This window comes from Abramis brama (assembly GCF_963993115.1).
Source record: "Abramis brama genome assembly, chromosome: 21".
Classification (NCBI taxonomy): domain Eukaryota; kingdom Metazoa; phylum Chordata; class Actinopteri; order Cypriniformes; family Leuciscidae; genus Abramis; species Abramis brama.
In genome coordinates, this window is record NC_139983.1 from 6,943,746 (window position 1) to 6,970,036 (window position 26,291).

The window sequence follows — 26,291 nt, forward strand, 5'->3', positions numbered from 1 at the left end:
AGACCCTGTTCGAAGAGCAGAGTTCCTTCAAAAGAAACAGCAGACATATTTAAAAAATATTCAGTGCAAAAAAAAAAAGACTGAGAATAGGAGATCTCCCAGAGAGGGGAAAGAGAGCAGCAAGAAAGCACTGGAGAATATACAAGGCAGAATACAGGGCAAGAAACCACAGAGAGTCACAACAGGGCACCTTGACTCCACCAGACACACCATTAAAGGGATAGTTCGGCCAAAAATGATATTTAAGCCATGATTTACTCACCCTCAAGCCGTTCGAGATGCATATGTCAATCTTTTTTCAGACGAACACATTTTCAGTTATTTTAGAAAATGTCTTAGATCTTTCAGTGGTTATAATGTGAAGCAATGGGGTCCAGCTGATTCAAGTCGCAAAATGTGCATGCATCCTTCACAAAAATAATCCATCCGGCTCCAGGGGGATAAACGAAGGCCTTCTGAGGGTAATCCGTGCGGTTTTGTCGTAAAAATATACATATTTAAAACTTTATAAACGAAAATAACTGGCTTCCGGTGGCGGTCGGCGCGCGTTCATGGAGATGAATGACGTCGTGACGTAGAGCGAACGTAGAGTTTTGTTTTGCTCTGCTCTCTGGCTGCGCTGTCACGCTCGTTCTACGTCACGACGCTTCCTGCGCTACGTCCTACGTCATAAGCCAGCAACCATCTCCATGAACGCGCGCCGACCGCCACCGGAAGCCAGTTATTTTTGTTTATAAAGTTTTAAATATGTATATTTTTACGACAAAACCGCACGGATTACCCTCAGAAGGCCTTCGTTTATCCCCCTGGAGCCGGATGGATTATTTTTGTGAAGGATGCATGCACATTTTGCGACTTGAATCAGCTGGACCCCATTGCTTCACATTATAACCACTGAAAGATCTAAGACATTTTCTAAAATAACTGAAAATGTGTTCGTCTGAAAAAAGATTGACATATGCATCTCGAACGGCTTGAGGGTGAGTAAATCATGGCTTAAATATCATTTTTGGGCGAACTATCCCTTTAAGTTCAGATAATCCAAGGAGGATACCCAGCACATCCAGGTTAGGTTTTAGGACGAATAAAAGGCATTGTAACTGTAAATCATATTTTGTATGTAAATAATTCAAATTATACTTAACCATTTGTAAGTGATGGCTTGTGGCTTAATCGTATTTTGACGTATTTCAGGCAAAAAATCCATGGAAAAAAGAAAATGCACAGAGAGAAAAGGCAATGTTACCGACAACTGAAAAAGCTGCAACATAAACTTGAAATGGAGAAAAAAAAGCTGCAAAGTACAAAACAAAATGTGCCCGTCTAAAGAAGAAAATGCTGAAAAAGAATCCTCAGAGCCCCTACAACCAAAACATTCTTAAGGGAAGCAATGCCTCATCACTGGTCAAAAAAACCCTTAGGTTTCACTTCTCTCTTTTAAGTGAAATAAAGGCAAGATATTCTGCAGCAAAAAAGAGAGGGTCAAACAAATTTATGCACGGCTGATTTGTAGAAAATTGATCAAGAAGTATAAATTAAAGGCTTTCTGCCAACAGATTGGCTTTTCATATAAAAGGTGGAAAGAACTTGATTTCATAAGACAGAAGAATAAATCTCTCAAGGTCTAAGGAGCTCTGTCAAACAATTCTTTTTGAGAGATGATGTGAGTAGGGTTGTCACTGGAAAGAAGAACACAGTCACTGTAAGAAAAATAAAAAAGCAAAGAAGAATTCTCTGTGACACAATGGTCAATCTCCACAAGAAGTTCAGTGCAGAGCATAAGCATGTGTCTTACTCTCTCTTTTTTTTTTTTTTTGTGCCCAGAGACCATTTTGGGTTACACAGCCAAAAAAGGCTGACCGGGATACTTGCCTCTACAAAACACATGAGAACTTGCAGTATATGGCAGACAAGCTGTTTTCACTTGGCATAATTACTTCCAAAAATGTGGAGGAAATGGCTGATGCCATTGCGTGCGATATGACAAAAAAGGAGTGTGCATATGGCCAATGCAAGGAATGCAAGATGACCACGTGTTCACTCTTCAGATCCCCTCAGAACAAAGAGGTAAATCTGACTCAGTGGTCCCTTGAAAAGATAAGTCATGAGAATGGTTGTGATAGATCCACTGTTACAATCAAAAAGGAAATTGCTATAACAGAGGATGAACTTGTGACTCAGTTTCAGGACAGATTGTTTAACTTCCGTGGACACATCTTTAACATCAGATGGCAGTATTCCATGTACAGGAAACTGCGTGAAAATCTTGGCCCAAATGAATGCCTCATCCATGTAGATTTCAGTGAAAATTACTCCTGCAAATATGCAAAAGAGATACAGGCAGTTCATTTGGGGGGTTCACACAAACAGGCAACCCTTCATACAGGTGTGCTTTATGTCAAGGCTGAGCCAGCACCAGTGCCCTTCTGCACTATATCACCAAGCAGAAGACATGACCCTCCTAGCATTTGGGCCCACTTGGATCCTGTTCTTAAAATGATTCAAGAGAACCATCCAAATGTGACCTGTCTGCATTTTTTTAGTGATGGCCCAGCCTCACAGTACAAGCAGAAAGCCAATTTCTACCTTTTGTCCACTGTACCTTTCAAGAAAGGGTTTTCCACAACCACCTGGAACTACTTCGAAGCCAGTCATGGCAAGGGGGCACCAGATGGGATAGGCGGAACACTTTAAATAACTGCAGACAATTTAGTTAGGCATGGACAAGATTTGCCCGATGCAGAATCCCTCTTTTACCATTTAAAAAACATTCTGGATCAGTGGTGCGACTGTTTTATGTTGGAGAAGAGGATGTTGATGCCTGGGTACAAATGATGGAAGAAGTGCAAACACTGAGCACTATAAAGGGAACGATAAAAATTCATCAAGTGGTGAGCACTGAACCCAGCTGTCTAAAATACAGAGACATAAGTTGTTTCTGCCAGGCTGAAAAGGTTGTGTATGATTGCCCATGTTATGCACTCCAAGAGGCATCTCTTTGCATGAAAAAAATGGAAAATCTTGCAACAACTGAACAATTGTCATCTGATTGTTCACTTCGTCCAGAGGTCATAGAGAGTAAACACATTGGACAGTGGTGTGTTCTTAATTACGATGAACAGTCATACCCTGGTATCATTCAGGAAGTGGAGAACCACAACATCAAAATCAAATGTATGCACAGGAACGGCATAAACAAGTTTTTTTTGGCCAAGCCCCAGAGATGACATAAATTGGTACAGTGATGATCAGGTGATTTGTTTCATCCCAGTACCACAACCGGTCAACTAAAGGTCTGTTCAGATCAACCATGACATTTGGGAATACCTTCAAGAACACTGAAATCTAAAACAAAAAAATGGTGATAACAACCAAACCACCTATAGGCACTGCAATAAATAGGCCCAGCCCTTGAGCTGTTTTGAATGTTTTGTGTTAAATAAGTCTGTGGACAGTTTTTTTTATTCTCTATTGAAACAGATCACACATTGTGATTGCAGCACAACAGCATAACTTGCAATTAATGTTTTCCTTGTTATTTTAACTCCTTTCCCTCCCCACATAAAATCGTTTGTTATCTCAGTCATCTTGTTAATTACCCATTGTGGTAAATCGACAGAACCTAAAATATAGTTGCATTTGGAGAGCAACAGAGAGTTCACAACCATAACTTTCCCTCTTAACATTAGTTCTCTTAATTTCCAGAATTGGAGTATTTGTTTTATTTTATTTAAAATCCCCGTCCATGTGGCATCCCTTGCATCCTTCGCATTTTCTCCAATTTGAACTCCTAAAATATTAACATAGTCTATTGTAATTTTAGAAGGCATGTCACACCCTCTCAAGTCCACACCTCCTATACTCATTATTTCAGATTATTATTATTTCAGCTTTCCCATACATTTCTATGTGCTTCATTACCTTTTTTATGCTTTCTACATCCTTAATCGTAAATGTTGTATCATCTGCATATTGGTGTATTAAACTCTCACCACTGTTTGGTATTTGGATACCCTTTATCCTTTTGTCTGCTCTAACCATTATTGCTAGTGGTTCAACTGAGATTGAATATAGTAAGGCAGACATCGGATATCCTTGTCTCACTGACCTTTCAAGTGGAAATGGGTCTGTCAAAACCCCATTTACTTTAACACAACTTTCCGCTTTACTGTATAGCAGATTTATCCATTCCAGCATTCCCGAAACCAAATTTCCTCATTGTTTGCTCCAAGTAATCATGTTCTACTCTATCAAAAGCCTTATTTAAATCTATACATAAAATTATTCCACCTTCTTGATCCTCCCCCATACTGCCCACTGCATCTCTTATTGTGCAAATTGTGTCCGTTATGTCTCTTCCTGGGATGCTATAAGCTTGGTTTGGCGCTATTATGATCCCTATGATCTTTTTGAGCCTATTTGCTAAAATTTTGGTTAAAATTTTATACTCCGTATTTAATAGGCTTAGAGGTCTGTAGTTTTCTAATTTGAGTGGACTGCCCTTATTTTTTAAAAGACTCGTTATCATCCCCATACACATAGATTTTGGTACTTCCTTTTTATTCCTCTATCTTCCTATACATTTTTAACAATATCAGTGCCAAAATTTTAACAAAGATCTTATTAAATTTGTGTATTAATCCATCGGCTCCTGGGCTTTTATTTGGCTTTGTCTATTTAATTGCTTCTTCTACTTCTAGAGTTATGTCTCCTTCACACAACTCCCTATCTAAAACCCTATCTACATCTTCTTGTTTTATATTCCCTTTCTTATATAAATTCCTATAGAACGTATCTACCCTTTCTATTATTTCTACGTAGTCTGTAACTTTTCCCCCATCTTCGTTTTCCAAATCCGTAATTAATTTCTTCCCCTGTTTTTTCTTCTCTAGGTTCAGAAAATATTTTGTACATCTTTCCCCTTCTAAAACATATTGTGACTTTGCTCCTTATTTTTGCACCTTCACATTTTTCTTTTTCGCACACCTCTATTTCTGCTTTTATCTGACAATAAGGTTCTTTCGTATATTCAGGATTATTTTCAATTTTCCCGACTTCTTCTTCCAATAACCAGTGCATAGTATCTAATTTGCATTTTTTCATATGATTTCTCTGTTTCGAGTATCTAATACTTAATCTTTTAATTTCCTTTTTTAATATTCCCCACCATTTACATATATTTTCTTCGTATAGGGAGTTTTCCATTTCGTATTTAATACACTTCTCTATACGTCTTCTATACGCCTTTATTCTATAAAGCAGAATTTAGACACCACGGACCACCACCTTTCTCTTTAGAGTTTCCCCCTAATTTCACTGTCACTACGGCATGGTCGCTTATACCTGTGAAGTTATAGCTCACATTGTAAAATATCTCTTTTAACCAGACATAGATCTATTGTACTTTGTTTAAGGTCGCCCATCACCATTTGCCTCCTTGAAAATTCTCTCTTGTAAGGGTTTTCCTCCCTCCAGTTTTCCTCTGCCATATCCTTACTCTGCATTAACATTTTTAAACATTTTCTAGAAGTATCCTCTTTATACACCATATTTTTAGCTATGTCTAGTCTTGTACATTTCACATTAAAATCTCCCACCACTATACAATTCTCGATACATAAAGATTTCAACATCATAAAAGCCTCTTTTCTTTCAGTTTCCACGTTTGGAGCATACATATTTGTCACGATCCACACAAGAACAGAGGAAAAGTAGATCCAATTGCAGTAAGTTTAATAAGGGAAAACCGTTACATCAATATCCAGTCCAGGCAGGGGTCAAAACCAAAGTAGCAATCAAACATAAACAGGCACAAGACAAACGGGCAAGAACAGAACTCGGAAGTGGCGTGATAAATACAAGGACTCCGTGACACATACTAAAACAGACAGGGTTATATACACAGGGAATTGACAATGCTAATGGGGAATTGGCTGAGTGCAATGATTAGTGACAAGGGACAGAAGGACTCCGTCCCTAAGATCCAGTGGTATGTATTCTAACTTCTCTTCCCCAGCCACCGAGCGGGAGAGGAGAGATTGTTTTGAGGGAACCCGAGTCGTGGGACCCGGGGAGGTCGCAGAGGAGTGGGTGGTCGAGAGGGAGTCCAACAATACTCTCCACCATGGCCCCCCTTCGACCCTGGGCTCGTGAGGGACGGATCGGAGCCGCCGTCTTGCCATCGCGGACGGAGAAGGGGGAGGAGGCACACGTCTGCCGATCCAGAGACGGTTCACGTCACGTCTGCCGATCCAGAGGCTGTTCACATCACGTCTGCCGATCCAGAGGCTGTTCACGTCACGTCTGCCGATCCAGAGGCTGTTCACATCACGTCTGCCGAGCCTGTGTCTCCGGACAAGATGGCCGCGGAAACGTTATTGGACTATTTTTCTAAGCTATTCAAGATCCTAGAGATTCCCAGGAGTTTTCACGTCACGTCTGCCGATCCAGAGACCGTTCACGTCACGTCTGCCGATCCAGAGACCGTTCACGTCACGTCTGTCGAGCCTGTGTTTTCGGACAAGATGGCCGCCGCCGAGCCTGTTCACGTCACGTCTGTCGAGCCTGTGTCTTCGGACAAGATGGTGACCGCCGAGCCTGTGTCTTCGGACAAGATGGCCGCCGGCGAACCGGATCCAGTGTCTGCGGACAAGATGGTCTCCGCCGAGCCTGTTCACGTCACGTCTGTCGAGCCTGTGTCTTCGGACAAGATGGCCGCCGCCGAGCCTGTGTCTTCGGACAAGATGGTCGCCGCCGAACCTGTGTCTTCGGACAAGATGGCCGCCGAGCCGGATCCAGTGTCTGCGAACAAGATGGCCGCCGCCGAGCCTGTTCACGTCACGTCTGTCGAGCCTGTGTCTTCGGACAAGATGGCCGCCGCCGAGCCTGTGTCTTCGGACAAGATGGCCGCCGCCGAGCCAGTGGTGTCTGTTCCGGAGCCGGTGGTGTCTGTTCCGGAGCCGGTGGTGTTTGGTGTCCTCAGTGTGTGTCATCGTGTGTGTCTACAGTCCTGTTCCTGGTTTGAGTTTCCTGTTCGGTGTCTTCGTGGGTTTCGTCTCGTCTCGTCTGGATGTTCACCTGCACTGGATTCACCGTCACCACTCTTCACCAGCACGCTGACCATCTTGTCCCTGCGCCACTAGCCCACCCGAGTTCCTGAGTTTTTGTACTGTTCTTGTCTTGCGACCTACCAATAATGAGTATTACTTGCACCTTTGCTTCCGCTTGTGTATTATGACACATATTAACTAATCTATATTTATCTTTTTGAAGTGTAAAATCTATCCCTAATACCCTCCCCTTACCATCATTTTGTATTTGTTTTCTATAATACATCCTCCCATCTCTAATCAAAATTGCTACTCCACGGGCTTTTTGGGTGCCATGGTTTACATATATCTCCTCGTCCCAAACCTTTTTTATTCCGCCCATTAAGTCATCTGTCCAATTTGTCTCTTGCAGATATATTACTTGAGCATTAAGCCCACTTATCACCTGTTTAAATTGGTCCATGTCCCTCAGACCATTACAATTCAAACAAGCAATGCTTAATACTTCATCCATAATGAAAATTCTAAGAAATAATAACATAAACATTAATGTGTCTCATTAGTAGATTTTGCGTCTTACTTTTTGGCGCTGCCTTCTCCACCCTTTTTCCTCTTAAGTGGTTTAGAGACAGCTTAATTTTTTCCCGTTTCGTCCATAAAGGTAGCCTCTTGTATAATCATCCCCTCTTCTTCTTCCTCTTCTCCTTTTCCTTCTCGTATTCTGGTCAGTGCTCCTGCTTTTGGAGCTCCTGCTCGTCGGTGCTCCCATCACCGTTGGTTGTCATTTCATTGTCCATCCCTCCGCTCGCGTTATTCTGCCTCCTACTGCTTTTCCCAGACCCTCCTGCCTCCATTATGCTTTCCAGCTCGCTCCATTCCTCACCTCCTTCTTCGCCATTCGATAGTTGGGTCTCTTCCACCTCACCATACAGATCTACAGAGTCCCCCATCTCCTCTTTGTCTGCGTCCTTTCTGCTGTGTTGCATACACACAATTCCTTTCTCTTCCAACACACGGTGCAGCTCCCTTCGCTGCACTCCCGTGCGTAATGTCCTTGCCGACCACACTTATAACATTTGAAGTTCGGGCAGTCTTTAACAATATGTCCTGGCTGTATGCACAGGCGACATACCTTCACCTGTCTATCGTGTAACACCCGGAAGTGCTCGGTTCCTCCCACAATCTCAAACTTCATTGAGTATGGGAGTGATTTTACCTTTTCTGTAAACTTGACCTTTAGGAACCTCGTCCCGTCAGCGATTCCAGTCCCTGGCCATATTCTCCTTTTCACTATAGAAGCCTCTGTCACTCCCCAGTCTGTTAGTTTCTTTATTATTTCCTCATCAGTTATGTAGGTTGGCAGGTTCAGGAAAGAGACCACGGTCTCATTGTTATTGATCTCCTTCGCCAATATGCTCCCATTTCTGATTTTTATTCCGTCTAATATCTTGTTTTACCCTTTCTCCTCATGCATGGTCAGTTCGTATTCCCTTGGATTCTTGTATCTACAGTCAATGACCTCACCGCACTCTTCTTTTACTTTCCACAATAATTCCATCATCGTAATTCTTTCATTTCCAACAATTTCTACCAACACTGTTAGTTTCTTCTCATAACTCCGTCCGGTTGCTGCGTTTTCACCCCTCATTCTCCTCACCGACCCCTTGTCTTTCTCCTTGTTAGTCTCCATCTTGCCCGAAGCTCCCCGTGGGTAACCCTACCTCCAGTAGCAGAGCGCTGTTTGGGGAGAGGACTTACACCAACTTATAAACTTCTCGGTTTATCTCCCAGAATAAAACCAGAAACAAAAGAAATAAAAGAAAGTTTCAAACTTTCCATCTGTTTTCCGCACTGAATTCACTCACTTCCTGTTTAGCTCAATAGTGCTGTTCAGGGTGGTATGGCCGTAAACGAGTCTCAGCTGATAGAGAGATATTTAAAGAAGGACACCAGCAGCAGCAGCAACTCTACACATTACGTTGAGTAGCCTAACTAAGAAAAAAAGAAAGAAAAAAAACGTTGACTCGTCCCTTTTTCTCAACGAACGAAAGAAAGAGAATGGCAAAAGTCAAGGTTACAGTGAGGCACTGTGAGTGGAAATGATTCCCTTAATTGTTATAATGATATTGTAAACAAATGTGTTAGTTGCCAGACATGACTGAATATAATACAGTCCAATTAAATCTCAATATAGTCAATATAATTTGTTTGTTTGTTTATTTATTTATTATTTTTAATTATTTATTTATATGCACGCATTTGATCTTGAACTCGTACTGTTATTAAGAGTATTACCGCAAAAAAATATATGACTTATTGGGCCCTATCTTGCACCCAACACAATTGAATTTGTACACCGACGCATGTATCATTCCTATTTTGCACCCGACGCACAGCAGACTTTTCCCTCCACAGACGCACATCGGTAAATTAGGGAATGAACTTGCGCTCCCGGGGGCGGTTCAGCGCAAAGAGGAGGCGTGTTCCGGCGCAAACGTTCCCTGGTGCTATTTTGCAGTTCCAGAAAACAATTCCGCCACAGACCAGGAAAAACCTAGTCTAAAGTCAGTGGCGCGTTATTCAGATGCTATTTTAAGGGCGCATGCTTGGCCATAATGTAGCGTGTGCACAAAGCGCATACACTTTGCTTCTCTCATCTACACACAGACGCAGCAGTTCACATTTTTGCAAACAATACATAATTACAAGGAAAAATATTCCACATGAGGGAAATCATTGTGGTGTCCATGAAGATGTGAAAAAATAGGCATAAATCTAGCTTACACATTTACCCAAATTATTATACGCCTGTTTAACCGAAGCTTATTTGGGTGGGTTTCTCCATCCCCATACAGTGTCACTTCTCTGTCTTTTACGGCCCTGACGAGACGTCGGTCTCCTCGGCTGTGAACCGCTCCTGGCTGCGCCTGGCAAATCTGCCGTTATAATAGCAATTCGCCATGGAACAAGCGCGCCTGCTTTTAAAGGGAATGTGAGATGACGCTGTGATTGGTTTATTTCACGTTACGCCCAAACCACACCTATGACTAATGAAGCTACTTCAGACCAACCCATTTTAGAGTCATTTATCCCGCCGGTATAATAGCAACAGCACCCGAGATCCGCCCACAAAGTTACTTGCGTTTTGCGTTTGATACTTGCGTTTCAGATCGTTAAAATAGGGCCCAATGAGTTTTTTTGAGTCTTCCATTTTTTTCATCAATGAGTGCAGTAAGTGATGTTATACTGCCCTCTTGCGTTTGGATTAAACCTTAATAAAGTAAATAACTAAAGTGAAAACTGACAGAAAACCTAGATACTGTTTTAAAAATAAAATAATACCTTTGATTTTCTGTTAAAGTGATGAGATGACGTGTGTGTTTTGTACTATATTAGAGATTGGTTTACAGTACACTACAGGAATGTTAATTGATTTGTTTTTATTATGAATGCTTGAACAACAATTACGAAACAAAACTGCCAAGGGTGTAAAAAAAAAAAAAAAAATCTAAATCTAAATAACAATACAAATAAAATAATAAAAGGCCTAACTATTTCACAAAATAAAAACATTTCAAAAATGTATTAAATAAAGAAACATTTTTAACAGCTTTTTTTGTATGTGCATGCTCTCCATAAAAGTAACTATAAAGTTTTCTAATACTTTCAGTACCACATTAGTTTTGGCAAAAATAAATAAATAATAAATAAATAAATAAATAAATAAATACATAAATTCTTCCTCAGTATTTTTGTCCTGATTCCAATTTTTTTTTTAAATCAAAATATTTACTTGGGATACAAATTCAAATTGGAGGTTTTGAAAAATGTTAAGAATTAAGTGAGTTTATACAAGAACAAACATCCATCAATGAATGAGTTATGAAAACTTTCCTTTCATTAGAGATCCCCGTTGGCATAAACTCAACTCATGTTGATCAATTTCACAGAAAACAAGACTTCGTATTTTGTCATTATGTATCTCCAGTAAATGCTTCTTGATTCAAGAAAAATCTATATACATTTTGGAAAACAACTTAAAAATGCTGAAGAAAAACACTTGTTTCTACTTTGACATTTACATTTAGAGAACATATTATAGTCTCCATCTTGCCCGAAGCTCCCCGTGGGTAACCCCACCTCCAGTAGCAGTAGCAGAGCGCTGTTTGGGGAGAGGACTTACACCAACTTACTTCTCAATGTCTTATAAACTGTTCATTATAGCCTTAATAAAATATAATAATAAAATGGTCAACCTATATATAAAAATTACACTGCTCTGTTTAAATAATCAGTAGTACAATTCGTACATTCACAGTAAGCACTGCTCCACTGTGATGTTTCCAAGCACATTTTTGCGCGTGTGAAGAGGATGATTTTTTCCATCGATATTGGAACGTAAGTGAAGTACAAAGCCTATAATAAAGAATAGTTTAGCATCCAAATACATTGCAAATGTTGAAACATTTTCAAACAAACAACCTTTTCTGTTTAATTCTTTAGTATTTTTTTGGCTTTGGTCCAATGCTTTGTAGAGTAATTTCCATGTTCTATAATGGGATTTTAGAAGTGTTTCCCGTAACTTAGGTATTTCACAATTACTTTTTAATCTTGCAGTCGAATTAATGTCTCTATTCATAAAAAATTGTAGTGATACAATGTAGTGATAGACATTCAAAGGACCTTTACTATAAGCCAATTTGCAGACGACACTCTCATATTTCTTAAAAATAAAGACGTTATATATTAGTTATTGATCAAATTTCTATCTTTTCAAAGGCACCAGGCCTAACCCTAAAGTTTCAAAAGTGTGAATTAATGGCTATCCATAATTGTGATTTAGAAGAGGGCATTCCAGTGAAAAACGAGGTTAAGTACATAGGGGTTATGATTACCAAACATGTTGTTAATAGAGTATGGAGTATGAAAAAATCTTTGGTTATCTCGAGACCATATGGTCCATACTCTATGGGTCCATATGGTTAAAAAAAATATTGGCAGCCTTGAATTTGTGTTGAGATGTGGTCTTGATATCAGGGGTGTGAACCCTCACTGGTCTCACGGTTCGGTTCGATTACGATTATCATGTCATCGATTCAGTTCAATTCGATATCACGATGCACTGCATCCTCAATTTTCACATGTATACAATTTTGTCAATAAATAAAAGCAGTCAGATATATGAACTGAACATTTAATTTTACCCGCTCAAAGAAAACGCGCTTCTTGAATGTAACAAACAAAACTCAAGCCTGGGCACAAGAAGACAACAGGAGCATTTAGAACACACAAAAGTAAATACTAAAAGTGATGCCATTGATCCACGACATGAGACCGTAGCTCTGCCAAACTTGGCTAAGTTTAATCTCTTTTCCAAATATATTTAGGCAGAATCTAGAGAGGATACAGAGTCGTAATAATTTAAAATAGGATTCCAGGTTTTATAAAATGTATCAGTACCGAGTAGAGTATTACAATTTTTCAAGTGAAAGGAATGACATCAGATCCTTTAACCAAGAGGTAGTTGGAGGGGGGGTTAGGCACTTCCAATGCAACAAGCTGCACCTTCTAGCAATAAGAGAAGCGAAGGCGATAGCCTCTGCTTTCTGTCTCGTGATAGATGACGAGTGAGACACACCAAAGATGGCAACTAGAGGACATGGAGATAAAGAAACGTGCAGAGCCCTAGACATGAAGTCAAAAAAAGAAGCCCAATATGAGGCCAGTTTTGGGCAGCTAAAGAATGTATGGGTGTGATCAGCGGGAGAGAAGGAGCATCTGGTACAGAAGTCCTCTGTTTCTGGGAACAATTTAGGAAGTCTAGCTTTGGTCAGATGAATTCGATGAAAGACTTTTAGCTGAATGAGACTTAGCCGAGCACATACAGACGTAGAATGGACATCCTTGTCTTATCCCATGGCCCATATCAAATCTCTGACAGGTACCGCGAGATAATTGGACTGAACTATTCAAACCATTATAAAGTGTATAAATTGCTTTTTGAAAAAAAATTACCAAAACCAAAGAAATCAATAACTTTAAACATAAACGAATGTTCATTCGTGTCAAACGCTTTATAGAAATCAATAAATATAAGGTGTCTATAATCAATTAAGTCTAAAATTAGTCTAATATTATTTCCAATATAACGGCCTTTAAAAAAACCTGACTGCTCTTCATCAATTATTGTATTTAGATTTTTCTTAAGTCTTTTTGCAAAAATTAAAGAAAATATTTTAGTATCATTATTTAACAAACTAATTGGTCTCCAATTTTCTAAGAACAATTTATCTTTGTTAGGCTTGGGTATAAGTGTAATTACCCCTTGTTTTAGTGATACTGCAAGTATAAAGGGTGCAAGGTCATTACAATTTTTTTTATAAAACTCCCCTTTCAAGCCATCATTCCCAGGAGACTTATTTTCTTTAAGACTATTTATACAATTTGTAATTTCCTCAATATTTAATTCATCACATGAATTTTTGTAGTCTGACGTAATCTTATTAATACTGGTTGATAAATTACTAAGAAAACAATCTGCATCATTTAGTTGATTATTTGAACTATACAATTTACTATAAAATTGAAAACAAGAAATACAAGAAAACAAGAAATATCCTTGGGATTATCATTAGTAAGTCCATTTATTATTCATTTGAAATCACCAATATATTGTTGCCCACCTCTGAGGTGATTTAAATCGATATAATAAAGGTAATCTGAGTACAGGAATTTGTGTAAAATTATTGAATTTATATTATTATTAATAATAATAATAATATATAATTCGGGAATAAGCGAAAACATAAACCATTGAGCCTGCTACTTTTGCCAAACAATCTGTTTCTATGGCAACCATGGTGCGTCATAGTGTTTGCTTACGTCACAGTGTTTGGTTACGTCACAGACAGCAAGACTCGTTTGCAGTCACTGCAGTTGAGCGATATTCCGAGCAGAGCAGAAGTCAAAATAGCTCTTTGAAATCTGAAAATGCCAGAAATGAAATCAGCATCCTCTAAAACCACTCACATATTGTAGAAATTGACCATACAGTGCAAAATATCTGGTGAAAATGGACGATTAAGCTAATAATGCTAATTATGCTAATCATGCAAATTGCTCAACATATGCAAATTAGCATCCGGCAGTTTCTGTATGCTGAGGACCCATACTTCACATTTCTGCAATAAAACTTTGGTGTACTCAACATTTCCGGGTTCACCTAGTTGGCTAGACTATTTCATGATATTGGGGTATTACGGTTTGACATGCTAAAACTCCCAAATTTAGCAATTTTTAGCAATTTATTTTGGAATTATTGCCTTTATCTCATTATTTCACTAATTTGGAACCTACTTTATTTGTGATGAATGAACCACTTGATGAATTATCAAATGGATGAACCAGATTATTTCCATGGAAGGTACTTTTGCCATTTTTTCCGCTTACAGGGGTCAGTCACTTCAAGCGGTCATAACCACTACTAAGCTGCCAGTTGGCAAGGGTTATCATGTCAAAACATTATCTAGGGATGCATATGATGTAAAAAATCGCAACTAGAATTTGCCCACCCAGATGGTACCAAAACGTGAAATTTTGGGTCTTGGCCCAAGGACTATTATCCCACGGCCCATATCAAATCTCTGACAGGTACCGCGAGATAATTGGACTGAACTATTCAAGTATAAATTGCTTTTTGAAAAAAAATTACCAAAACCAAAGAAATCAATAACTTTAAACATAAACGAATGTTCATTTGTGTCAAACGCTTTATAGAAATCAATAAATATAAGGTGTCTATAATCAATTAAATCTAAAATTAGTCTAATATTATTTCCAATATAACGGCCTTTCAAAAAACCTGACTGCTCTTCATCAATTATTGTATTTAGATTTTTCTTAAGTCTTTTTTGCAAAAATTAAAGAAAAGATTTTAGTATCATTATTTAACAAACTAATTGGTCTCCAATTTTCTAAGAACAATTTATCTTTGTTAGGCTTGGGTATAAGTGTAATTACCCCTTGTTTTAGTGATACTGCAAGTATAAAGGGTGCAAGGTCATTACATTTTTTTTTTTTTTATAAAACTCCCCTTTCAAGCCATCATTCCCAGGAGACTTATTTTCTTTAAGACTATTTATACAATTTGTAATTTCCTCAATATTTAATTCATCACATGAATTTTTGTAGTCTGACGTAATCGTATTAATACTGGTTGATAAATTACTAAGAAAACAATCTGCATCATTTAGTTGATTATTTGAACTATACAATTTACTATAAAATTGAAAACAAGAAATACAAGAAAACAAGAAATATCCTTGGGATTATCATTAGTAGGCTAAGTCCATTTATTATTCATTTGAAATCACCAATATAATATACCAATATTGCCCACCTCTGAGGTGATTTAAATCGATATAATAAAGGTAATCTGAGTATTGAATTTATATTATTATTAATAATAATATATCTATAAATTACAGAAACGTCTGTCTGTCTGTCTGTCTGTCTGTGTGTCTTTCTGTGTGTCTGTCTGTGTGTCTTTCTGTGAGTCTGTCTGTGTGTGTGTCTGTTAACCACATATCTCTCGAACCGTTAGTCCGATGGATTTCAAATTCGACAGTCTTGCCATGGGCACGAGTAGTGCAGTGCCAAGTTTGATGTTGTTTGGATGAGAAATGCTAAAGATATCATTAAATATATCATTTTTAAAAGGTTGTGGTTTAAAAATAAACACTCTGACATAAACACTCAGTCAGCTACACTGTTTACTTCTGAATATTACAGTTTGGTTCCTTGAATATTATAGTTTTCTTTACCAAGAAACCAACAATTACTAAAAACACACACAAAAACTGATTTTGCATGGGAACTTTGCACTAGTAATATATAATTCGGTAATAAGCAACCATGGCGCGTCATAGTGTTTGCTTACGTCACAGTGTTTGGTTACGTCACAGACAGCAAGGCTCGTTTGCAGTCACTGCAGTTGAGCGATATTCCGAGCAGAGCAGAAGCATAGTAGTCAATATATTTAAATTTTAAGCGAAATATATACCTATGACAGCAAAAACCTACGGATACAAACTTTAGAAACACTGCAATAAGACGCCATTCTTTACAGACGGAGTCTATACTCGTGTAGCGTGTTGCCTACATACTCACAGTTCATAGACTCAAACTGTACAGAGTCACGCACAGTGTGTATCGCATATAGTTTGACAACTGTACATCTGATTTGACAGCATTAAACACAAAACTCGCAATGTCTACCAACTTCAGAGAGGTGTGTCTGGAGGTATACATCAACGGCGAGTTATACAGCAGTCGCTGGGTAACGTTATCAGAAGAGGAAGATGCGCAGTTGGAGTTTACCATCACCGATGCCATCTACGATCATTTCGGTAGCTCGGCAGTGATCAGTGCCCAGCTGGAGGTTGATTTGCCTGAGGACATGTCATTCAGTTACAGCTTGTTAGAGGGGGACGCTGCGCAGGCTGACTTGGATATGATCGACTCGACCTCAGCGTGTGTAGAGAGAGATGAGCAACTGGAGAATGAAGTTAAAAGTGTCATCTCAGAGTTGGTGTCACCAACAGAAGTGGTAGGGAGCAGCAGTGGGATCGATGCTTCTCCAGAAACCCCTGAGAACAGCCCAACAGGTGAATGTTAAACATGCACAACAGGTCAACATGCACCACTGATACATTTTCTATATATATTCAGGGCAGGGCAGGGTCGGGTATGGGGGAGCTTTTCACAGGATTGTAAACGCAACGGGGGAAAAAATGTCATTTACATTTGTTCATTTTTAGCATTTAGTAATTTATTTGTATAAAAAAAGTTTTCCGCGCAGCTCCGGATCCGAAGATGAACGACTTCGAGGCGAATCTGGCCGAGCATGTCTCATCACACCAGCACCCAGTTTGCGAATGTCGAAATTAGTTGATCACATTTACAAAATGAGCCTACAATAGAATAATAAGCCTTTTTTTAATGAACATGAAGTTCAAAGTTCATTAAAAATGTTCACAAAGCTAAATGTTCAGTGAAATTAGAAAATATTTAAGAGATCGTTAATTTAGTTGTATGCATGCATTCTCATATCCATTTATTGTGTTCTAATGTCAAGTAATAATCTTATCCCTTTCATGCATAGAGGTCACTACAGTGGACAGCTGTTTAAAAAGCATTTTCTTGAATTTGCTCGGGTTTTGAAGGCACAATTCATATTTATACTGTGAATGTTGTTTTTGAAAATACCTAATCTGCAGTAACTTTTTTTGACTGTAAATAAATGTATTTGTATTATTAGGATGTAATTTTCATTTACATCAAAAAAAGTAATGTGATTACATAAAGTGTGTGACTTGTAATGCATTACTTGTTGGATCAAAAAGTAATCTGATTACGTAATGCACATTACTTGTAACGCATTACTTTACTCAAGTGGACATCTGAAGATCTCTTTGAAAAATGTGTAAAACATTTTTACATAAAATAAGATTCACATCTTGTTTTTCATGCCCTAAGAGCATTAAAAATACATGGGAAAAAAATCCTGACTGAGGTTATCATAATTCATGCATGAAAGGGTTAAGGTTTACTGGGTTTTACACTAATAATTTGTAGTGTGGTTGGTGAAGTGTAGCTTCTAAATAAACATCATCATCTGTGCACCTTATTTCTCTCGCTGCTGATTCCTGATGGTTTCAAGAAAAATTACTCAGAGTAATTACTCCCTGTCGTTTCAAAGAATACTACAACGACGAGCACGTCGAGTATAAATGTAACATTAACAATGATATGTAAACAGAAATGTCTTTCAAGTCAGACTAATTTTTCATGTCTAATGGTTTGAGATGTTTCTAATAACTTATGTTTTTCTTTTGTTTTTCAGAAAGTACCAAAGTGTGGATGATGAAAAAAATTTGTGGATTCTTTCAAAGGCTTTTTGGTGTTCCAGAGCCACTGTGTGTCCCAGTCATTCCTCAGCCAACATCTGAAACGGATCTGGTCGATACCGAGCAATCAAGTGTCCCAGTTCCAAGAGTTTCTGAGCAGGAACCTCAAGTGGATCTGGTTGATCCAGAGGAGTCCAGTGTTGTCCCAGGTCTAAACCGTTCTGAGCCAGAACCAGTGTCCTCTGAAGGTCAGGCAGTTGAAGTCAGGGATGCCATCTCAGATCTGAAGAGCCCTACATTGGTGTGTGACGATCTGAGCGACTCAGCAGGGCCTTCAGGGAGCAGCAGTGGGATCGATCAGGATGGCATGGATGCTTCTCCTGAAACCCCTGAAAAGATCAGCCCAAAAGGTGAATGTCAACAGAGCATTTGAGATGCAACATTACAATGTACACTCTGTAAAGTTTCAGGAGTGACAACCGCATTTAAATGCAGGAGCGAGTCCACTAAATTATCATTCCATGTGTGTTTGGAACACGACTCACTCTTGCAGTGTTGCCAGATCCACTTATTATAAACGTTCGCTCATACAGCGATTGAATTTATGGCGTTATTAAAGTGAGCAGGTGCAGGTCGCAATATTTCATTTATTAACTTTTTTATGGGCTACAAGATCTGGCAACAAGTATTAGTCAAGGCTCATCCCACTTTCCCCTATGATTTCTTGCACCACACATAAAGATGAGATACACGTCTGTCATCTCTCATATCTCTCGTCGTACGTCATTAACAACTAGTTGTCCGGTTTGGTTCCGTACACACTGTGTAGAATTTTTGTAAATGCAGTTGTCACTCCTGTAAATTACTGAACTGTGTGTGTACAGAACAAATGAGATGCAAACAGAAATGTCTTTCAATTTGGACTAATTATTCATTTTTAATATGTGGTTTTTAACAACTGTTCATCTTTGATTTGACAGCATTAGACACAAAACTCGCAATGTCTACCAACTTCAGAGAGGTGTGTCTGGAGGTATACATCAACGGCGAGTTCTACAGCAGTGACAGTCGCTGGGTAACGTTATCAGAAGAGGGAGATGCGCAGTTGGAGTTTACCATCACCGATGCCATCTACGACCATTTCGGTAGCTCGGCAGTGATCAGTGCCCAGTTGGAGGTTGATTTACCTGAGGACATGTCATTCAGTTACACCTTGTTAGAGGGGGACGCTGCGCAGGCTGACTTGGATATGATCGACTCGACCTCAGCGTGTGTAGAGAGAGATGAGCAGCAGGAGAATGAAGTTAAAAGTGTCATCTCAGAGTTGGTGTCACCAACAGAAGTGGCAGGGAGCAGCAGTGGGATCGATGAACCTGAATTGGATCTGGTCGATCCCAAGGAATCATGTGTTCCAGGTCCAAGCGTTCCTGAGCTGGAACCGGAATTGGATTTGGTTGATTCAGATGAATCGTGTGTTCCAGGTCCAAGCGTTCCTTATGCATGCAGTTCCGAGCAGGAGCTAGTTCAAGAAGAAACCTGTGTCCCATTGGAGGAGCGTGTGAAAGGCTGTATACAGCATCGGCAACCTGTCACTGCGGTCTGGGACAACATCTTCATTGGAAATGAGTAAGTCTACAACACATTAATATAAACCTAATATAGACTAATATAAACCATGTGATTAATAATGTAATGCAGGAGTAGGAACAGGAATCAAACACAATTATATTTCTACATTGTAAATCCTATGCAGTGAAAGACTAATCTTGGCTGTTGTGTTCTTGTGCAGAGAGATTGCAAGGGACCGAATGAAAATGAAGGAGCTGGGTATTACTCACATCCTCAATGCTGCTGCTGTGAAGAAGCTGAGGTTCCCATGGGAGAAAGACCCGAGTGAAACCGTTAATACAGGGGCGAGATACTACCGTGGCATGAACATCACTTATTGTGGCTTGCCTACAACGCACAGTTCCAAAATCAGCAAATACTTTGTGTCAGCTGCCAAATTCATCCACAAAGCCAAGAAAAACCCAAAAAGTAAGATCTTTTATCAAGTGTTCTGGAGTGACAAACTGTTTGGGACTTTTTCTGACTGTCTTTCTCTTTTTATTTCCACAGATAAGGTGTTCATTCACTGCACTGAGGGTGTCAGCTACGCCCCTACTCTTTTTCTGGCATACCTCATGATCCACCATTACATGACATTGGAGGATGCCATTGATCATCTCATAGAGGTGAGATATATCAAGCCCGACATAGACTTCCTGAAGCAGCTGGAAATCCTCAATGAGGAATTGTGCGCAATAAAGCTACAAATGAGATAGGAAAACTACAGCTGGATGTAAAAAAAAAACAGCTGGAAAAAAGTGCTGCAGAGCAACAAGTTTACAAAATACTTCAATAATAATGTAAAAATGTACATAGTTCAGGCCTGGTCCTCGTGAGACGCGAGACGGTGTGGCGCGCATGTGATGCTCATTCGCACGTGTGCCACCGTCCCCACTCTGCTTGATCACAGGTTTTTATATCTGCTCTATTTACAGTACAATACAATATACTTTATTGTCCCCTTAGGGAAATTTGTCTTGGGCACAGTGTGTATGCTGCATTTTTAAATCACACAAACTAATAAGTAATAAACAGTATAAAATAAAATAATCAGTGTTAACCAAAAATGATCAAGTCTTCAAACTTGTCATTCAGGATTCTAATGGAGGCAGGCACAAAAGAGTATTTAAATCGGTTAAGTCGACATTTGGGCACTCTATATCTTCTGCCCGAAGGCAGAAGAACATACTCAGGATAAAGAATGTGGGAGGGATCCGCCAGTATTCTGTGTGTCCCTCGATACACAGACTGCTCATACAGTGTTTGAAGCGATGGATAGTCTTTCCACTCCACAATTTTCATGGCAGTTTTTCAGAAAGTCTGTTTTTTAACTGTACAGAGAGGTTACCATACCAGGCTTGGATCCCATACCTGATTAGGCTCTCCAGAACAGCCTGATAATACAGTCATAATTTTTTTGCTGACACCATACCGCCTGAGTCTCCTCAGGAAGTAAAGTCTTTGTTGGAGTTTAGTACATAGGTTGTCAACATGAACCTGCCATGTAAGCGTGTTATTAATATAGATGCCTATTTGTATCTCTTTACTTTTTATAACCAGAGCACAGATTAAAGTGCACAAATAATTTAAAAAAATAGATTAGATAAAAAATAAAAATAAAGATTTGTATCTCTGCTCTATTTTTTATCTGTGCACTTAAAAAAAAAAAAAAAAATATGGGGTTCTATTTGTGCCAAAAATTAGTCGACTACTTTGTGCTTTGTACAATACATTTGTCCTTGACAACAGTCATTGCCTAGTTGTTCAGATAAATTAGTATACAGTATGTTGAAATGTATGTTCTCTGTTTATGTCATCTTGCTCTGTCGTCTGGTTCCGTCATCTATCTAGATGTCGTCTTGTTCTGTCATCTCTTTCTGTCATCTGGTTCTGTCGTCTTAACTGAACTGTCGTCTCTTTCTGTCATTTGGTTCTGTCCTCTTGTTCTGTCATCTTAACTGTCCAAATGACAGAACAAGACGATAGAACCAGATGACAGAAAGAGACGACAGAACAAGATGACAGTAAAGATGACAGAACCAAATGACAGAAAGAGACGACAGAAACAAATTACAGAACAAGACGACAGAACCAAATTACAGAACAAGACGACAGAACAAGACGACAGAACCAAATTACAGAACAAGATGACAGAACAAGACGACAGTTCAGTTAAGACGACAGAACCAAATGACAGAAAGAGACGACAGAACAAGACGACAGAACCAAATGACAGAACAAGACGACAGAACCAGACGATAGAAAGAGACGACAGTTAAGATGACAGAACAAGACGACAGATCCAAATGACAGAACAAGACGACAGTCCAGTTAAGACGGCAGAACCAGATGACAGAAAGAGACGACAGAACAAGATGACAGAACCAGACGACAGTTCAGTTAAGACGACAGAACCAAATGACAGAACAAGACGACAGAACCAAATGACAGAAAGAGACGACAGAACCAAATGACAGAAAGAGACGACAGAACCAGACGACAGAAAGAGACGACAGTTCAGTTAAGACGACAGAACCAGATGACAGAAAGAGATGACAGAACAAGACGACATCTAGATAGATGACGGAACCAGATGACAGAGCAAGATGACATAAACAGAGAACATACTTTTCAACATATACTAATTTATCTGAACAACTAGGCCATGACTGTTGTCAAGGACAAATTTATTGTACAAAGCACAAAGTAGTCGACTAATTTTTTGGCACAAATGGAACCCGATAAAAAACAGCACAGATAAAAGAACAATCATGAGCAAAATAAGAACAATCTTTCAAAAATAAAAAAAGAACCTTAAACCTTTGCACATCAATTTTAATAAAATATTTTTCAATAAAAATATTACAATTGGAGATGTTGTGTGTTGTCGCTGTTCCTTATTTCATCATTCCTTAAATCATTCCTTAATCTGCTTGTGGTGTGTGTTTGATATCATACCTGTCTTCACACTAATGTCTTTTTCTAAGAACAACTTTTTAGAAAATAAGTGCTATTCACCAAAGTTTTTCAAAAGTAGTTTGCTAAATGTTTACTCTGTGTTAAAATAAAATATAAACTATAAATACAGTATATTGTTAAAAAAAATCATGATATAGGCAAATGAAGAGGAAAAGTGAGAAAATTCGTCGGTGGTGACATCTGGTTTTAATGGCAGTTGTTTCCTGGGGGTTTTCCAGAAAGCAAGGTTATTAATATTACATCCCAGTTTCTTGATCTGATTGATATTTGGCGTGTAAAGAACCCACATAAAAAACATTTTACATGGGGTCCTTTTCAGGGCGCATTCAACATTCTAGATTGGATTTTTGGTTGATAACTAGTAATCTTCTTCCTCATTTAACTGTAATATTTCTCTGATCTGTGACATTTTAACTGATCTGTGATTTCTAGGAGTGCACTGTAGTTGTCGATTGCTCTTGTCTGCCTTATTGCTCCTGCGTTGGTTTGCATCTGTAAGCTTTGTATATCTTTTGTGTCATCTGTTTTGAATCATTATTAACTATCATTCCTTGTTGTTTTACTGCTAAATATACAACATCACACATTAACCTGACATCGCTAGCTTCAATCTAAATCGTTATTGCCACCTCAACACGCTAGTAATTCGCTAGCCTGTTAGCATGCCATCCAAATTTAAAAGTGCTGGCTAATGCTAATCGTAAATTATTCATGTCGGCACTAATGATGTTCGACTCCACCAGTGGGAGATCACCAAAATTAACGTTAAAGAGGTGTGTGAAATCGCAAGTATGATGTCAGGCACTGTAATTTGCTCTGGCCCCCTTCCTGTTCGCAGGTGTGATGAGATACTTAGTAGATTGTCCTCACTCAATGGATGGTTGTCTAAGTGGTGTCCGCAAAATAATATAGAATTCATAGACAATTGGAAAAGTTTTTGGGGCAGACCTGACCTGTTGAAAAGAAATGGTATTCATCCCTCCTGGGATGGTGCTGCTCTTCTCTCTTGTAATATGGCACATAGTCTTAGAGCTCAAACATGAATTGGGGCTCAGGTCAGGAAGCAGACAGACTGGCTTAACCGACCGTCTGCCAGCCAGTTCAAATCTAGACTAAAAACACATCTCTTTGACATAGCATACACATAACACATTATAGACTTTTATAATTCAATGTAAGGCTGCATAGTTTAGGTCAGCCGGAACCGGGAACACTCCCAAAAACATTCTGATGTACTTGTTCATCATAAGAAGGATGGCGTCTACGCTAATATTAGTCTCTCTGTTTATCCGAGGTTTACCGCAGTCCGCCGGATCCAGGCCATATCCAGATCCGATGAAGGACCTGCGCCTGGACATGATGACAACGCAGTCCTGAAGTCTCAACCAGTCCCTCCCTGTTTACTGAAGTCAGCCGGACCCTGGCCGTATCCAGATCAGATGGTGGACCTGCACCTGGACCTATCCATGACGCATCCCTGAAGTGCCAGCCTCATCAGCCCTGTGAAGGCCTCATCGACACGACCAATCTGACTTCTGACCTGTAATGCTGCCTGGATCATAATCATACACTGTTCGCTCGTTGGCCAGAGGAGAACTGAGCGACTGAGCCTGGGTTCTCCCAAGGTTTTTTTCTCCATTCTGTCACCTGATGGAGTTTTGGTTCCTTGCCACTGTCGCCTTGGCTTTTGGCTTGCTTAGTTGGGGACATTTAATATTCAACAATATTATTGATCTGCCTTACTTAGGGTGGACGATGACGCAATTTTCTTCTAGAAACAAACTTTGTTGTATTATTTTCATGTTATCACTGTGAAGCTGCTTTGATACAATCTATATTGTAAAAAGCGCTATATAAATAAAGGTGACTTGACTTGACTTGACTGATCACAGTGCCATATCACTCTCTCTTAGGATCAATGGCAGCTCACCTTCTACCAGAACTCAAGGGAAGTTTAACAATAATATGTTAAAATGTGAATCCTTTTGTAATTATGTTAAAATTAACTTTTGTCTGAATTAACTTTAATTGGCAAATGGGAATGGGTTAAATTTAGCATTAAAAGATTGGCAATTAAAGAAGCTGAACGAATTGTAAATGCTAGAAAATTAAGGCAGATAACAATTAAAATTATTTTGGTAATAAATACATCCTTTGAGAGAGAGAGGGAGAGAGAGAGAGAGAGAGATTCATTCCTTCTATAATGATTTATATAAATCAAAATATACAGAGAAAGACTGATCTTTTCTTTTCCTTCTTAAAAGATAAAGTTCCTATTATAGACTCATAGGCTTATAGAAATATGATGGAAGCTGACATTGAGATTTCAGAATTAGGCATTGCTATAAAACAAATGTCTAATGGAAAGTCTCCAGGTATTGATGGCATCACAGTAGAACTATATTTAAAAATAAATTGGCCTGAAATTAGAATCTTGAAGCACTAAAAGAGCGTATAGGTAAAGCTGAATTATCGCCATCAATGAAGCATGGTTTAATTATTCTAGTTCCAAAGTCATACAAGGATAAATTATATTTAGACAACAACTCTTTGATGTAACGATTTCAAATCGCTTTCTCGTGTTTTTGCAAATAGACTTTAAAAAGGCAATGGTGAAATTATCAGTGAAACACAATCAGCTTTTATCAAAGGGAGAAGTATTATAATTATTTAATTCCTCATACAAGCTTACTTCTATTTCCAGACTTTTTCGAGGCGTTTGATACCCTCGAACAACCTTTTCTGTTCAAGTCCTGAGTATTTTTTTGGCTTTGGTCCAATGCTTTGTAGAGTAATTTCCATGTTCTATAATGTGATTTTTAGAAGTGTTTCCCGTAACTTAGGTATTTCACAATTACTTTTTAATCTTGCAGTCGAATTAATGTCTCTATTCATAAAAAATTGAGGACAATGTAGTGATAGACATTCAAAGGACCTTTACTATAAGCCAATTTGCAGACGACACTCTCATATTTCTCAAAAATAAAGACGTGCTTCCATTAGTTATTGGTAAAATTTCTATCTTTTCAAAGGCACCAGGCCTAACCCTAAAGTTTCAAAAGTGTGAATTAATGGCTATCCATAATTGTGATTTAGAAGAGGGCATTCCAGTGAAAAACGAGGTTAAGTACATAGGGGTTATGATTACCAAACATGTTGTTAATAGAGTATGGAGTATGAAAAAATCTTTGGTTATCTCGAGACCATATGGTCCATACTCTATGGGTCCATATGGTTAAAAAAATATTGGCGGCCTTGAATTTGTGTTGAGATGTGGTCTTGATATCAGGGGTGTGAACCCTCACTGGTCTCACGGTTCGGTTCGATTACGATTATCATGTCATCGATTCAGTTCAATTCGATATCACGATGCACTGCATCCTCAATTTTCACATGTATACAATTTTGTCAATAAATAAAAGCAGTCAGATAACTGAACATTTAATTTGACCTGCTAAAAAAAAACACGCTTCTTGAATATATCAAACATCAAACAAAACTCAAGCCTAAAGTAAATACTAAAAGTGATGCCATTGATCCACGACATGAGACCGTAGCTCTGCCAAACTTGGCTAAGTTTAATCTCTTTTCCAAACACTGATATTCCTTGAAAACTTGCTTTTTGATGAGCAGCCATGACCTGAGTAAACAATGTGAAGAGAAAAGGTGATATAGGACATCCTTGTCTTTTTTTTTAAATTGAAAATAGTATGAACAAATGCATACACACATATTATAATCATATACC

The 26,291-nt window shown here is 38.8% G+C and overlaps 1 protein-coding gene across 4 annotated transcripts; it reads left to right on the forward strand.

Moving 5' to 3' along the window:
- Positions 1–739: 739 nt before the first annotated feature.
- On the forward strand, positions 740–24,414 carry LOC311072146 (uncharacterized protein). Of its 4 annotated transcripts, XM_084096922.1 has the most exons (7): positions 740–980; positions 16,298–16,714; positions 17,953–18,366; positions 18,937–19,582; positions 19,746–19,993; positions 20,075–20,190; positions 23,838–24,414. In XM_084096922.1, exons 1-7 carry the CDS (start codon positions 959–961, stop codon positions 23,880–23,882), a joined length of 1,908 nt encoding a protein of 635 aa, XP_083953048.1. In that variant the 5' UTR covers positions 740–958; the 3' UTR covers positions 23,883–24,414. The 4 variants fall into 4 exon arrangements, with proteins under 4 accessions (XP_083953048.1, XP_083953047.1, XP_083953049.1 ...); XM_084096921.1 differs by lacking the exon at positions 23,838–24,414 and having other exon boundaries at positions 20,075–21,263; XM_084096923.1 differs by lacking the exon at positions 23,838–24,414 and having other exon boundaries at positions 16,335–16,714; positions 20,075–21,263.
- Positions 24,415–26,291: the final 1,877 nt, after the last annotated feature.

What these genes read in the sequence shown, in the direction of transcription:
- LOC311072146 (XM_084096921.1), top strand. Translation starts at nt 959, where the DNA reads ATGCATCTCGAACGGCTTGAGG. An exon ending in TGAAAAGATCAGCCCAAAAG is followed by an intron (nt 18,367 to 18,936) that starts GTGAATGTCAAC and finishes TTGATTTGACAG; the next exon opens with CATTAGACACAAAACTCGCA. An exon ending in AGCCAAGAAAAACCCAAAAA is followed by an intron (nt 19,994 to 20,074) that starts GTAAGATCTTTT and finishes TTATTTCCACAG; the next exon opens with ATAAGGTGTTCATTCACTGC.